The following is a 16,125-nucleotide window of genomic DNA, read 5'->3' on the forward strand; positions in this document are numbered from 1 at the left end:
ATTTGGATGATTTCTCCATGAAGAATTATAGGTGTTTCCATAGGGTTCTCCTAGGTAATTCACCTCTTCCATTGAAGGGTTCTCAGGATCATAAGCTTCTTCTTCAGATGAAGCATCCTTAGTACTGCTTGGTGCATTTTGCATTCCAGACAGACTTTGAGAAATCAAATTGACTTGTTGAGTCAATATCTTGTTCTGAGCCAGAATGGCATTCAGAGTATCAATCTCAAGAACTCCTTTCTTCTGACTTGTCCCATTGTTCACAGGATTCCTTTCAGAAGTGTACATGAATTGGTTATTTGCAACCATTTCAATTAGCTCTTGAGCTTCTGTAGGCGTCTTCTTCAGATGAAGAGACCCTCCAGCAGAGCTATCCAAAGACATCTTGGATAGTTCAGAGAGACCATCATAGAAAATACCTATGATGCTCCATTCAGAAAGCATGTCAGAAGGACATTTTCTGATCAATTGTTTGTATCTTTCCCAAGCTTCATAGAGGGATTCTCCTTCCTTTTGTCTGAAGGTTTGGACTTCCACTCTAAGCTTACTCAATTTTTGAGGTGGAAAGAACTTTGCCAAGAAGGCATTGACTAGCTTTTCCCATGAGTCCAGGCTTTCTTTAGGTTGTGAGTCCAACCATGTCCTAGCTCTGTCTCTTACAGCAAAAGGGAATAGCATAAGTCTGTAGACCTCAGGGTCAACCCCATTAGTCTTGACAGTGTCACAGATTTGAAAGAACTCAGCTAAAAACTGATGGGGATCTTCCAATGGAAGTCCATGGAACTTGCAATTCTGTTGCATTAGAGAAACTAATTGAGGCTTAAGCTCAAAGTTGTTTGCTCCAATGGCAGGGATAGAGATGCTTCTCCCATAGAAGTCGGGAGTAGGTGCAGTAAAGTCACCCAGCACCTTCCTTGCATTGTTGGCATTGTTGTTGTTTTCGGCTGCCATGGGTTCTTTTTCTTTGAAGATTTCTGTTAGGTCCTCTATAGAGAGTTGTGTCTTAGCTTCTCTTAGCTTTCGCTTCAAGGTCCTTTCAGGTTCAGGGTCAGCTTCAACAAGAATGCCTTTGTCTTTGTTCCTGCTCATATGAAAGATAAGAGAACAAGAAAATATGGAATCCTCTATGTCACAGTATAGAGATTCCTTGAGGTGTCAGAGGAAAAGAAAAATAGAAGGAAGAAGTAGAGAATTCGAACTTTAGTGAGATAGAGTTCGAATTGTGCATTGAGGAGGAGTGATACTCCGTAAATAGAAGGATGTGAAAAGAGAGGAAGAAATTTTCGAAAATTAAGTGAAAGATTTTGAAAACATTTTGAAAACTTTAATTGATTTTCGAAAACCAAGAGTGGGAAAGAAATCAAGTAATTTTTTGAAAAAGATTTTGAAATTAGAAATAAAAAAGATATGATTAAAAACTGTTTTGAAAAAGATGTGATTAAAAAGATTTGATTGAAAAGTTATGGTTTTTTAAAAAGATATGATTGAAAAGATATGATTTGAAAATAATTTAAAAAGATTTGATTTTAAAAATTAATGACTTGCCTAACAAGAAAGGATATGATTCAAACATTAAACCTTTCTCAACAGAAAAGGCAACACACTTGAAATGTTGAATCAAATCAATAATTGTTAGCAAGTATCTTTGAAAAGGGAAAAAAATTGATTTTGAAAAAGATTTGATTGAAAAGATTTGATTTTGAAAAACCTTGTAAACTTGGAAAAAATTGATTTGAAAACAAAATCTTCCCTCTTGTGCCATCCTGGCGTTAAACGCCCAGAATGGTGCACATTCTGGCGTTTAACGCCCAATGCTCTACCTTTTTGGGCGTTAAACGCCCAACCAGGCACCCTGGCTGGCGTTTAAACGCCAGTCTGTCCTTCTTCACTGGGTGTTTTGAACGCCCAGCTTTTTCTGTGCAATTCCTCTGCTGTATGTTCTGAATCTTCAATTCTCTGTATTATTGACTTGAAAAGACACAAATCAAAAATATTTTTGGATTTTTAATAATGAGGAATAATCAAAATGCAACTAAAATCAATTAACAATGCATGCAAGACACCAAACTTAGCAGTTTGTATACTACTGACACTAACAAGATGAGAATGCACATGAGAAACAACAAAACACTCAAGTCAATAGAATTCAAAGATCAAAACAAGGAAATCATCAAGAACATCTTGAAGATTAATGAAGACACATGAATGAATGCAAGAAGAACAGAAACATGCAATTGACACCAAACTTAACATGAGACACTAGACTCAAACAAGAAGCATACAATATTTTTTTGATTTTTATGATTTTGTAAATTTTTTTTTGTGCTTTTTTGAAAATTAAGTGGAAAAGAAAATAAGGTATCAAATTTCTTAATGAGAATTCCAGGAATCATGCAATGTTAGTCTAAAGCTTTAGTCTAAAGGAATTAGACATGGCTAGCCAAGCTCCAGCAGAACATTGCATTCAAGAGCTAAATTGATGAAGATCAATCAGCTTTGGTGATGATAAGAACATCACCTTGAAACACTAGAACTCATTCTTAAGAACTCTGAAAAAAAAATACCTAATCTAAGCAACAAGATGAACCGTCAGTTGTCCATACAAGAAACAATCCCCGGCAACGGCGCCAAAAACTTGGTGCGCGAAATCGTGATCACTACAACTTCGCACAACTAACCAGCAAGTGCACTGGGTCGTCCAAGTAATAAACCTTACGCGAGTAAGGGTCGATCCCACGGAGATTGTTGGTATGAAGCAAGCTATGGTCACCTTGTAAATCTTAGTCAGGCAGACTCAAATGGGTATAGATGATGAATAAAACATAAAGATAAAGATAGAGATACTTATGTATATCATTGGTGAGAGCTTCAGATAAGCGTATGAAGATGCTGTCCCTTCCGTCTCTCTGCTTTCCTACTGTCTTCATCCAATCCTTCTTACTCCTTTCCATGGCAAGCTTATGCAAGGGTTTCACCGTTGTCAGTGGCTACCTCCCATCCTCTCATTGGAAATGTTCAACGCACCCTGTCACGGCACAGCTATCCATCTGTCGGTTCTCAATCAGGCCGGAATAGAATCCAGTGATTCTTTTGCATCTGTCACTAACGCCCCGCCCTCAGGAGTTTGAAGCACGTCACAGTCATTCAATCATTGGATCCTACTCAGAATACCACAGACAAGGTTAGACCTTCCGGATTCTCTTGAATGCCGCCATCAGTTCTTGCCTATACCACGAAGACTCTGATCTCACGGAATGGCTGGCTCGTTTGTCAGGCGAGCGCTCGGTTGTCAGGCGATCAACCATGCATCGTGTATCAGGAATCCAAGAGATAAACATTAGAGCCTCGTTTGCTTGTAGAACAAAAGTGGTTGTCAGTCACTTTGTTCATAAGTGAGAATGATGATGAGCGTCACATAATCATCACATTCATCAAGTTCTTGAGTGCGAATGAATATCTTAGAATAAGAACAAGCAGAATTGAATAGAAGAACAATAGTAATTGTATTAATATTCGAGGTACAGCAGAGCTCCACACCTTAATCTATGGTGTGTAGAAACTCCACCGTTGAAAATACATAAGAACAAGAGTGATCATTGGTTTCGGTCCCAAAGAGGGAACCAGAAGAACCAAGATGAAAATACAATAGTAAAAGGTCCTACTTATAGGGAACTAGTAGCTTAAGAATTACAAAGATGAGTAAATGACATAAAAATCCACTTCCGGGCCCACTTGGTGTGTGCTTGGGCTGAGCAATGAAGCATTTTTCGTGTAGAGACTCTTCTTGGAGTTAAACGCCAGCTTTTATGCCAGTTTGGGCGTTTAACTCCCATTTTGGTGCCAGTTCCGGCGTTTAACGCTGGGAATTCTGAGGGTGACTTTGAACGCCGGTTTGGGCCATCAAATCTTGGGCAAAGTATGGACTATCATATATTGCTGGAAAGCCCAGGATGTCTACTTTCCAACGCCGTTGAGAGCACGCCAATTGGGCTTCTGTAGCTCCAGAAAATCCACTTCGAGTGCAGGGAGGTCAGAATCCAACAACATCTGCAGTCCTTTTCAGTCTCTGAATCCGATTTTTGCTCAGGTCCCTCAATTTCAGCCAGAAAATACCTGAAATCATAGAAAAACACACAAACTCATAGTAAAGTCCAGAAAAGTGAATTTTAACTAAAAACTAATAAAAATATACTAAAAACTAACTAAATCCTACTAGAAACACACTAAAAACGATGCCAAAAAGCGTATAAATTATCCGCTCATCACTGGTCTTGGTCCTTCTTGGGCGTTGAACGCCAAAAAGAGTGTAAGTTGGGCGTTCAACACCCGCTTTGGGTAGTCCAATCCAAATAAAAGCATAGACTATTAAATATTTCTGGAAAGCCTTGGAATTTAGCTTTTCAACTCCATTAAAAACGCATTAATTGGACCTTTATACCTCAAGAAATGCTCGTTGGAATGTACGGAGGTCAGAATTTGACAGCCATCTGCTATCCTTTCTTTGTCTCTGAATCAGACTTTTCCAAAACTTGCCAATTTCATCCAAAAATCACTTGAAATTATAAGAAAAACACAAAACTCAAAGTAGCATCCAAAAGATGAATTTGCACTAAAACATACTAAAACTTAATAAAATATAACTAAAAACACTAAAAAAATAATACCAAAAAGGGTATAAAATATCCACTCATCAGAATACCAAACTTAAACTGTTGCTTGTCCTCAAGCAACCAAAAAAAAGATAAGATTAAGTAGAGAAGAATACAATATGTCTCAAATTTGTCAATGAAGCTCAATTCCTATTATTGAATGGGGCTATTAGCTCTTTGCTTTTGAACAGTTTTGACATCTCACTTTTCTTTGAAGCTCAGAAATATTGACATCCCTTGGAACTACAATCCGGATAATATTATTGATTCTCTTCTTTTAGCTTTTCTTGATTCTTGAACACAACTTTTTCTTTTGGTGCTTTGCACCTTTTTGAGCCTAGTTGTGACTCTAAGCATTTTGTTTTCAAGTATTACCACCGGATACATAAACGCCACAAGCACTTAACTGGGGGAACCCTTGGGATTCGAATTTTGCCTTGCTTAAATTCCCAGACAGTGGTGCTCAGAGTTCTTAAGCGTACTCTTTATAGCTTTGGATCAAGACTTTAACTGTTCAGTCTCAAACTTTTTACTTGACACTTTCACACCACAAGCATTTAATTAGGGATAGCAACTCATTTGAGCTTTTTAGGCCAATTTTGAGCCTTCTAACTATTGATGTCCAAAGCCTTGGATCCTTGCTTTTTGAATTTTTCTTCTCTTTTTTTTTTCTAGTTTTATTTTTCTCTTTTTTTCTTTTGGCTATTTCTTTTGCTTTAAGAATCAATATTTTTTATTCTTCAGAGAACCAATAATACTTCTCTAAATTCACTGTTCTTTAAGAGCCAATACCCTCAATTCCAATATCAATCATGCACAGTTAATTCATACATTTAGAAAATAAATGCAAGGCCACCACATCAAGATAATTGGAATAACTCATGATGTAACTCCAAACTTATGTACCTCACTATTTATTTTTCAAATAAATTTTTCTTTTAAGTTTGATGCGGGATACTTAGGATATCTTATAACTAAAACAAAGGAAAGGAATTAACACTAGAAAGGAATGAAATACTAAATGTGGTCATGCACTAGAAAAGAAAAAAGAAAATAAGATAAAGGAAGGGATAATGAAACTTAACCACCTCAGTTATGGTGGCTGCTGATCTTCCATGAAGATGATTCACCTTCCTTTGGTGCTATTAACGATAACATGAACCCAGAGCTTGCTTTGCAACACCAAACTTAAAAAGTTTGCTTATCCCCAAGCAAAGAAAAATTGATCTTCTCTGTTCCCTTATGGGCGTTGAACACCCATATTGCTCATATTCTGGCGTTCCACGCCAGTGATGTATCCTTAATGGGCGTTGAACGCCCATCGTCCCTCCTTGTTTGGCGTTCAATGCCAGGAATGCTCCTTAATGGGCATTGAATGCCCATAGGGGACCAAGGAATGGTTCTTCCCAGCTCCTGAATGGGCGTTGAACGCCCAACTTCCTCCTTGTCTGGCGTTCAATGCCAGTAAGGGGCTCTCCCCAGGGTGTTCTATTTTCCATCTCGAGCATCTTTGTCTCTGTTCTAACTTCTGTGCATGATCATAAACGTTAAGAAGCAAGGAAAAACTATGGAAATCAACTAAAATGAAAGCAAATGAAGATAAACAAAAGAAATAAGAACAATAGTACTCTACTCATGGTTGGATTGCCTCCCAACAAGCGCTTCTTTTCCGTCATTAGCTTGACGGGCAGCTGCTTTACGGAGGTTGATAGGGGCTCAGATCTTCACCCCTCATGGTGAACTTCTTTCTTGTGCTCTCATGAATCAGCGCAACATGTTTTAGAGACAGGATCCGGTTCACTGTGTGTGGAATGACTGGACTCTTAGTGAAGACAACTCTCATGCCAGGTGAGAGGCCTTCTGTTGGAATTTTCTTATTCTGCTAGCCTTTGAGTACCTTCTTCTTAGAACCTCCTTCCTCAGTAGTTGATGATGGGTGCCCAACACCAAACTTAGGTTTGATGTCAGGGGGCTCTATAAGGCTCTGCACTGAGAGGGAATGTTGAAATACTAAGTGTTGCATAATGATACCTCCTTTGTTAGAGGGAGACTGAGGGTTGGGGATCTTAAACAAGATACAGTCTTCCAAGAGCCTCAATACCATTTCTTCCTTTTCCACATCGATTAAGGCCTTTGCAATAGAAAGGAAAGGCCTTCCAAGGATGATGGAGTTGTCTCTGTCCTCCTCAGTGTCTAGTATCACGAAGTCCGCAAGGAGGTAAAGGTCTTCAACCTTCACAAGGATGTCTTCAACCATGCCATATGCCTTTTTTAGGGACTTGTCCAGCATCTCCAGTGAGATTTTGTCAGGCTGCACATCTTGAATTTCCAGCCTCTTCATCACAGAGAGAGGCATGAAGTTGATGCTTAAGCCAAGGTCGCATAATGCCTTCTCAAGGTGATGGTCCCTATAGTACAAGGAATAAGGAAGCTTCTGGGATCTGGCAGCTTCTGAGGTAGTTTTTTTTGGACTAAGGAACTGCACTCCTTGGTCAGCACCACAGTCTCATCTCTCTTTAAAGTCTTCTTTTTGGGGATCATGCTCTTTGGACATGCCATGGAGGGAGGGTTCTTCTCTAACACCTCTGCACAGGAGGAATTGGCTTTCAGCTTCCTGAGAATTGCCAAGAATTGAGCAATTTGCTCTTCTTTAGATTCCTCTAACACGTCTGGAAAGGGATGTTCTTCAGGCTCCTCTATCTGCATAGGGGTGTGCATGGTAACATTTTCAGTCTCCTCATGAGTCTTGATCTCCTTCAGTTCCTCAGTCATAGGCTCCTCCTTGGGTTCGGCCTTAACTTCCACATTGAGGGCCTTGTACTCTTCCTTTGGATTTACTTCTGTGTTACTGGGGAGAGTGCTAGAGGGGATCTCTGGGATCCTCTTACTTAGCTGACCAATCTGTAACTCCAAGTTTTGAATGAAAGACCTAGTTTCTTCCATGAAACTATGTGTGGTTTTGGAGAGGTTAGAGACTATAGTAGCCAAGTTAGAGAGACTCTGTTTGGGTGTCTCCATCTGCTACTGAGAGGGTTCGAATGGTCTATTATTGAACTTGTTCTGGTTCGTTCCACCCTGATTGTTGCTGAACCCTTGCTGAGGCCTCTGATGTTCTCTCCAACCAAAACTGGGGTGGTTCCTCCATCCCTGATTGAAAGTATTCAAATAGGGACTGTTGTTGGAGTTCCTGGAGGAGTTTCCCATGTAGTTCACCTCCTCCATTGTGTTCCAGGCATTGTCACTAACGTCCACTTTATAGGCTGCCTCTGGAGAGTAGGCAGCTAAGCTCTACGCCCCACTCAAGTGCTGAGGGATCATGTTGATCTGCTGGAACATGAGCTTGTTCTGGGCCAAAATGGTGTCCAAAGTGTTTACTTTTAAGACTCCTCTCTTCTGAGCAGCCCCATTATTTACAGGATTTCTCTCAGAAGTGTACATGTATTGGTTGTCTTGCTTCTTAGATCAGGTACTTTTTATTAGTTATTCTTTGATTGTTTTTCTTATTAAAAAATTTTGGAACTTTCTTATTTATTTTTTGAAAAAATTCGAATTTAGTCGCCCTTTTTATTTTTTTTGAATCGTGTGTCAAATTTTAAGTTCGGTGTCTGATGAGCGGATAATTTATACGCTTTTTGGCATTGTTTTTAGTATGTTTTTGGTATGTTCTAGTTAGTTTTTATTATATTTTCATTAGTTTTTAGTTAAAATTCACTTTTCTGGACTTTACTATGAGTTTGTGTATTTTTCTGTGATTTCAGGTATTTTCTGGCTGAAATTGAGGGACTTGAGCAAAAATCTGATTCAGAGACTGAAAAGGACTGCAGATGCTGTTGGATTCTGTCCTCCCTGCACTCAAAGTGGATTTTCTGGAGCTACAGAGACCCAATAGGCGCGCTCTCAATGGCGTTGGAAAGTAGACATCCTGGGCTTTCCAGAAATATATAATAGTTCATACTTTGCCCGAGATTTGATGGCCCAAACTGGCGTTTCAAATCAGCTCAAAACCGCCCGGCGTTAAACGCCGGAACTGGCATAAGAATGGGAGTTAAACGCCCAAACTGGCACAAAAGCTGGCGTTTAACTCCAAGAAGAGTCTCTACACAAAAATGCTTCAATGCTCAGCCCAAGCACACACCAAGTGGGTCCGGAAGTGGATTTTTATGTCATTTACTCATCCTTGTAAACCCTGAGCTACTAGTTATCTACAAATAGGACCTTTCACTATTGTATTTTGGATATCTTGAGATCTTTGAATCTTTAGATCACGTTTTGGGGGCTGGCCTCACAGCCATGCCTAGACCTTGTTCTTATGTATTTTCAACGGTGGAGTTTCTACACACCATAGATTAAGGTGTGGAGCTCTGCTGTACCTCGAGTATTAATGCAATTACTATTGTTCTTCTATTCAATTCAGCTCATTCTTGTTCTAAGATATCACTTGTTACTCAACTTGATGAATATGATGATCCATGACACTCATCATCATTCTCACCTATGAACGTGTGCCTGACAACCACCTCCGTTCTACCTTAGATTGAGTGGATATCTCTTGGATTCTTTAATCGGAATCTTCGTGGTATAAGCTAGAATTGATGGCGGCATTCAAGAGAATCTGGAAGGTCTAAACCTTGTCTGTGGTATTCTGAGTAGGATTCGAGGATTGAATGACTGTGACAAGCTTCAAACTCCTGAAGGCTGGGCGTTAGTGACAGACGCAAAAGAATCAATGGTACGCTCAATTGCAATCTCAATGGTACGCTCAATCAGGTTGGAATAGAATCCATTGATTCTTTTGCGTCTGTCACTAACGCCCAGCCTTCAGGAGTTTGAAGCTTGTCACAGTCATTCAATCCTCGAATCCTACTCAGAATACCACAGACAAGGTTTAGACCTTCCAGATTCTCTTGAATGCCGCCATCAATTCTAGCTTATACCACGAAGATTCCGATTAAAGAATCCAAGAGATATCCACTCAATCTAAGGTAGAACAGAGGTGGTTGTCAGACACACGTTCATAGGTGAGAATGATGATGAGTGTCACGGATCATCACATTCATCAAGTTGAGTAACAAGTGATATCTTAGAACAAGAATGAGCTGAATTGAATAGAAGAACAATAGTAATTGCATTAATACTCGAGGTACAGCAGAGCTCCACACCTTAATCTATGGTGTGTAGAAACTCCACCGTTCAAAATACATAAGAACAAGGTCTAGGCATGGCTGTGAGGCCAGCCCCCAAAACGTGATCAAAAGATTCAAAGATCTCAGGATGTCCCCAAAATACAATAGTGAAAGGTCCTATTTGTAGATAACTAGTAGCTTAGGGTTTACAAGGATGAGTAAATGACATAAAAATCCTCTTCCGGGCCAACTAGGTGTGTGCTTGGGCTGAGCATTAAAGCATTTTCGTGTAGAGACTCTTCTTGGAGTTAAATGCCAGCTTTTGTGCCAGTTTGGGCGTTTAACTCCCATTCTTGTGCCAGTTCCGGCGTTTAATGCCGAGCAGTTTTGAGCTGATTTGGAACGCCGGTTTGGGCCATCAAATCTCGGGCAAAGTATGGACTATTATATATTGCTGGAAAGCCCAGGATGTCTAATTTTTAACGCCGTTGAGAGCGCGCCAATTGGGCTTCTGTAGCTCCAGAAAATCTACTTCGAGTGCAGGGAGGTCAGAATCCAACAGCATCTGCAGTCCTTTTCAGCCTCTGAATCAGATTTTTGCTCAGGTCCCTCAATTTCAGCCAGAAAATACCTGAAATCACAGAAAAATACACAAACTCATAGTAAAGTCCAGAAAAGTGAATTTTAACTAAAAACTAATAAAAATATAATAAAAACTAACTAAAACATACTAAAAACATACTAAAAACAATGCCAAAAAGCGTATAAATTATCCACTCATCACAACACCAAACTTAAATTGTTGCTTATCCTCAAGCAACTGAAAATCAAATAGGATAAAAAGAAGAGAATATACAATGAATTCCAAAAACATCTATGAAGATCAGTATTAATTAGATGAGCAGGACTTTTAGCTTTTTGCCTCTGAACAGTTTTGAAATCTCACTTTATCCTTTGAAATTCAGAATGATTGGCTTCTATAGGAACTCAGAATCCAGATAGTGTTATTGATTCTCTTAGTTAAGTATGATGATTCTTGAACACAGCTACTTTATGAGTCTTGGCCGTGGCCCAAAGCACTCTGTCTTCCAGTATTACCACCGGATACATACATGCCACAGACACATAATTGGGTGAACCTTTTCAGATTGTGACTCAGCTTTGCTAGAGTCCCCAATTAGAGGTGTCCAGGGTTCTTAAGCACACTCTCTTTGCCTTGGATCACAACTTTATTTTTTTCTTCTCCTTGTTTTTTCACTGCTTTTTCTTGCTTCAAGAATCATTTTTATGATTTTTCAGATCCTCAGTAACATGTCTCCTTTTTCATCATTCTTTCAAGAGCCAACATTCATGAACAACAAATTCAACAGACATATGCACTGTTCAAACATACATTCAGAAGTCAAAAGTATTGCTACCACATCAAAATAATTAATCTGTTATAAAATTCAAAATTCACGCAATTCTTTTCTTTTTCAATTAAGAACATTTTTCATTTAAGAAAGGTGATGGATTCATAGGACATTCATAACTTTAAGGCATAGACACTAAGATACTAATGATCATAAGACGCAAACATAGACAAACATAAGCATGAAAATTCGAAAAACAGAAAAATAAAGAACAAGCAGATTAAAGAACGGGTCCACCTTAGTGATGGCGGCTTGTTCTTCCTCTTGAAGATCTTATGGAGTGCTTTAGCTCCTCAATGTCTCTTTCTTGCCTTTGTTGCTCCTCTCTCATGATTCTTTGATCTTCTCTAATTTCATGGAGGAGGATGGAATGTTCTTGGTACTCCTCCCTTAGTTGTCCCATGTTGGAACTCAATTCTCCTAGGGAGGTGTTGATTTGCTCCCAATAGTTTTGTGGAGGAAAGTGCATCCCTTGAGGCATCTCAGGGATTTCATGATGAGGAATCTCCTCATGTCCATGAGTGGGATCTCTTGTTTGCTCCATCCTCTTCTTAGTGGTATCCATGAGGACTTGGTCCAACCTTTGATCAAAGTTGACCCTTTTTTAGTTTGAAAGGGACCTCGGGGATCACCTTCTTCATGGCCACAACTTCATAGAAGTGGTCTTGATGCACCCTTGAGATGAATCTCTCCATCTCCCATGACTCGGAAGTGGAAGCTTTTGCTTTCCCTTTCCTCTTTCTAGAGGTTTCTCCGGCCTTAGATGCCATAAATGGTTATGGAAAAACAAAAAGCAATGCTTTTGCCACACCAAACTTAGAAGGTTTGCTCGTCCTCAAGCAAAAGAAGAAAGAAGAGAGTAGAAGAAGAAGAAATAGAGGAGATGGAGGTGGCTTTGTGGTTCGGCCAAGGGGGAGAAGTAGTGTGTAGGTTGTGTGAAAATGAAGGAGTGAAGATGGGTTTATATAGGAGTGGAGAGGGGGTGTATGGTTCGGCCATTATGGGTGGGTTTGAGAGGGAAAGTGGTTTGAATTTGAATGGTGAGGTAGGTGGGGTTTTATGAACGATGGATGTGAGTGGTGAAGAGAATAGTGGGATTTGATAGGTGAGGGGTTTTTGGGGAAGAGGTGTTGAGGTGATTGGTGAATGGGTGAAGAAGAGAGAGAGTGGTGGGGTAGGTGGGGATCCTGTGGGGTCCACAGATCCTGAGGTGTCAAGGAAAATTCATCCCTGCACCAAGTGGCAAGCAAAAATGCTCTTTCAGCCAATTTTGGCGTTAAACGCCGGGCTGGTGCCCATTTCTGGCGTTTAACGCCAACTTCTTGCCCCTTCCTGGCGTTTAACGCCAGTCTGGTGCCCCTTTCTGGCGTTAAACGCCCAGAATGGTGCCAGACTGGGCGTTAAACGCCCATTTGCTGCCCTTACTGGCGTTTAAACGCCAGCAGAGTTTCCTCCAGGGTGTGCTGTTTTTCTTTCTGTTTTTCATTCTGTTTCTGTTTTTTCAATTGATTTTGTGACTTTCCATGATCATCAACCTAAAAAAAACATAAAATAACAATAGAAAATAGATAAATATAACATTGGGTTGCCTCTCAACAAGCGCTTCTTTAATGTCAATAGCTTGACAGTGGGCTCTCATGGAGCCTCACAGATGCTCAGAGCCATGTTGGAACCTCCCAACACCAAACTTAGAGTTTAAATGTGGGGGTTCAACACCAAACTTAGAAGTTGGTTGTGGCCTCCCAACACCAAACTTAGAGTTTGACTGTGGGGGCTCTGTTTGACTCTATTTTGAGAGAAGCTCTTCATGCTTCCTCTCCATGTTTACAGAGGAATATCCTTGAGCCTTAAACACAAAGGATTCTTCATTCACTTGAATGATCAATTCTCCTCTGTCAACATCAATCACAGCCTTTGCTGTGGCTAAGAAGGGTCTGCCAAGGATGATGGATTCATCCATGCACTTCCCTGTCTCTAGGACTATGAAATCAGCAGGGATGTAATGGTCTTCAACCTTTACCAGAACATCCTTTACAAGTCCATAAGCTTGTTTCTTTGAATTGTCTGCCATCTCTAGTGAGATTCTTGTAGCTTGTACCTCAAAGATCCCCAGCTTCTCCATTACAGAGAGAGGCATGAGGTTTATGCTTGACCCTAAGTCACACCGAGCCTTCTTAAAGGTCATGGTGCCTATGGCACAAGGTATTGAAAACTTCCTAGGGTCTTGTCTCTTTTGAGGTAATCTCTGCCCAGTCAAGTCATCCAGTTCTTTGATGAGCAAAGGGGGTTTATCCTCCCAAGTCTCATTACCAAATAACTTGTCATTTAGCTTCATGATTGCTCCAAGGTATTTAGCAACTTGCTCTTCAGTGATATCTTTGTCCTCTTCAGAGGAAGAATACTCATCAGAGCTCATGAATGGCAGAAGCAAATCCAGTGGAATCTCTATGGTCTCAGTGTGAGCCTCAGATTCCCATGGTTCCTCATTAGGGAACTCATTAGAGGCCAGTAGACGTCCATTGAGGTCTTCCTCAGTGGCGCTCACTGCCTCTTTCTCCTCTCCAAATTCGGCCATGTTGATGGCCTTGCACTCTCCTTTTGGATTCTCTTCTGTATTGCTCGGAAGAGTACTAGGAGGGAGTTCAGTAACTTTCTTGCTCAACTGACCCACTTGTGCCTCCAAGTTTCTAATGGAGGACCCTGTTTCAGTCATGAAACTTTGAGTGGTTTTAATTAGAACAGAGACCATGGTTGCTAAGTCAGAGTGGCTCTGCTTAGAATTCTCTGTCTGTTACTGAGAAGATGATGGAAAATGCTTGCCATTGCTAAACTTGTTTCTTCCACCATTATTGTTGTTGAAACCCTGTTGAGGTCTCTGTTGATCCTTCCATGAGAGATTTGGATGATTTCTCCATGAAGGATTATAGGTGTTTCCATAGGGTTCTCCCATGTAATTCACCTATTCCATTGAAGGGTTCTCAGGATCATAAGCTTCTTCTTCAAATGAAACATCCTTAGTACTGCCTGGTGCAGCTTGCATTCCAGACAGACTTTGAGAGATCATATTGACTTGCTGAGTCAATAGTTTGTTCTGAGCTAATATGGCATTCAGAGTATCAATTTCAAGAACTCCTTTCTTCTGATTCGTCCCGTTGTTCACAGGATTCCTTTCAGAAGTGTACATGAATTGGTTATTTGCAACCATTTCAATGAGTTCTTGAGCTTCTGCAGGTGTCTTCTTCAGATTAAGAGATCCTCCAGCAGAGCTGTCCAATGACATCTTGGACAGTTCAGACAGACCATCATAGAAGATACCTATGATGCTCCATTCAGAAAGCATGTCAGAAGGACACTTTCTGATCAATTGTTTGTATCTTTCCCAAGCTTCATAGAGGGATTCACCTTCCTTATGTCTAAAGGTTTGAACTTCCACTATAAGCTTACTCAATTTTTGAGGTGGAAAGAACTTTGCCAAGAAGGCATTGACTAGCTTTTCCCAAGAGTTCAGGCTTTCTTTAGGTTGTGAGTCCAACCATATCCTAGCTCTGTCTCTTACAGCAAAAGAGAATAGCATAAGTCTGTAGACCTCAGGGTCAACCCCATTGGTCTTGACAGTGTCACAGATTTGCAAGAACTCAGCTAAAAACTGATGAGGATCTTCCAATGGAAGTCCATGGAACTTGCAATTCTGTTGCATTAGAGAAACTAATTGAGGCTTAAGCTCAAAGTTGTTTGCTCCAATGGTAGGGATAGAGATGCTTCTCCCATAGAAGTCGGCAGTAGGTGCAGTAAAGTCACCAAGCACCTTCCTTGCATTGTTGGCATTGTTGTTGTTTTCGGCTGCCATGAGTTCTTCTTCTTTGAAGATTTCTATTAGGTCCTCTACAGAGAGTTGTGCCTTAGCTTCTCTTAGCTTTTGCTTCAAGGTCCTTTCAGGTTCAGGGTCAGCCTCAACAAGAATGCTTTTGTCTTTGCTCTTGCTCATATGAAAGAGAAGAGAACAAGAAAATATGGAATCCTCTATGTCACAGTATAGAGATTCCATGAGGTGTCAGAGGAATATAAAAATAGAAGGAAGAGGTAGAAAATTCGAACTTATCAAGGAAAGATGGAGTTCGAATTGTGCATTGAGGAGTAGTGTTAGTCCATAAATAGAAGGATGTAAGAAGAGGGGAAGAAATTTTCGAAAATTAAAGTGAATTAATTAAAAGAAATTTTGAAAAAAAGTAATTGATTTTCGAAAACTAAGATAGGGAAAGAAATTAAGTGATTTTGAAAAAGATTTTTGAAAGTAGAAATAAAAAAGATATGATTGAAAACTTATTTTGAAAAAGATGTGATTAATAAGATATGATTGAAAAGATATGATTTGAAAAATAATTTAAAAAGATTTGATTTTGAAAACTAATGACTTGGCTAACAAGAAAGATATGATTCAGACATTAAACCTTTCTCAACAGAAAAGGCAACATACTTGAAATGTTGAATCAAATCATTAATTGTTAGCAAGTATCTTTGAAAATGGAAAGAAATTGATTTTGAAAAAGATTTGATTGAAAAGATATGATTTGAAAAAGATTTGATTTTGAAAAATTTTGAAAACTTGAAAAAAATTTGAATTAAAAACAGAATCTTTTCTTTTGTGCCATCCTGGCGTTAAACGCCCAGAATGGTATCCATTCTGGCGTTTAACGCCCAAAACACTACCCTTTTGGGCGTTAAACGCCCAGCCAGGTATCCTGGCTGGCGTTTAAATGCCAGCTTTCCTTCTTCACTGGGCGTTTTGAACGCCTAGCTTTTTCTGTGTAATTCCTCTGCTGAATGTTCTGAATCTTCAATTCTCTGTATTATTGACTTGAAAAGACATAAATTAAAAATTTTTGGATTTTTTAATGATGAGGAATAATCAAAAGATCAAATAAACAATGCATGCAAGACACC

General features: G+C 39.7%; 1 protein-coding gene and 1 non-coding gene across 2 annotated transcripts; one reads left to right on the forward strand and one right to left on the reverse strand.

The window, feature by feature from the left end:
- Positions 1-438: 438 nt before the first annotated feature.
- On the forward strand, positions 439-546 carry LOC130942609 (small nucleolar RNA R71). Its single transcript, XR_009071175.1, has one exon. It is a non-coding gene; the product is annotated as a small nucleolar RNA R71 (small nucleolar RNA).
- A 6,470-nt stretch (positions 547-7,016) lies between these two features.
- Positions 7,017-7,667, reverse strand: LOC130939922 (uncharacterized). The gene has a single exon (XM_057867987.1). It carries the CDS (start codon positions 7,665-7,667, stop codon positions 7,017-7,019), a length of 651 nt encoding a protein of 216 aa, XP_057723970.1.
- Positions 7,668-16,125: the final 8,458 nt, after the last annotated feature.

This window comes from Arachis stenosperma, chromosome 7, assembly GCF_014773155.1.
Source record: "Arachis stenosperma cultivar V10309 chromosome 7, arast.V10309.gnm1.PFL2, whole genome shotgun sequence".
NCBI classification, from domain to species: Eukaryota; Viridiplantae; Streptophyta; class Magnoliopsida; order Fabales; family Fabaceae; genus Arachis; species Arachis stenosperma.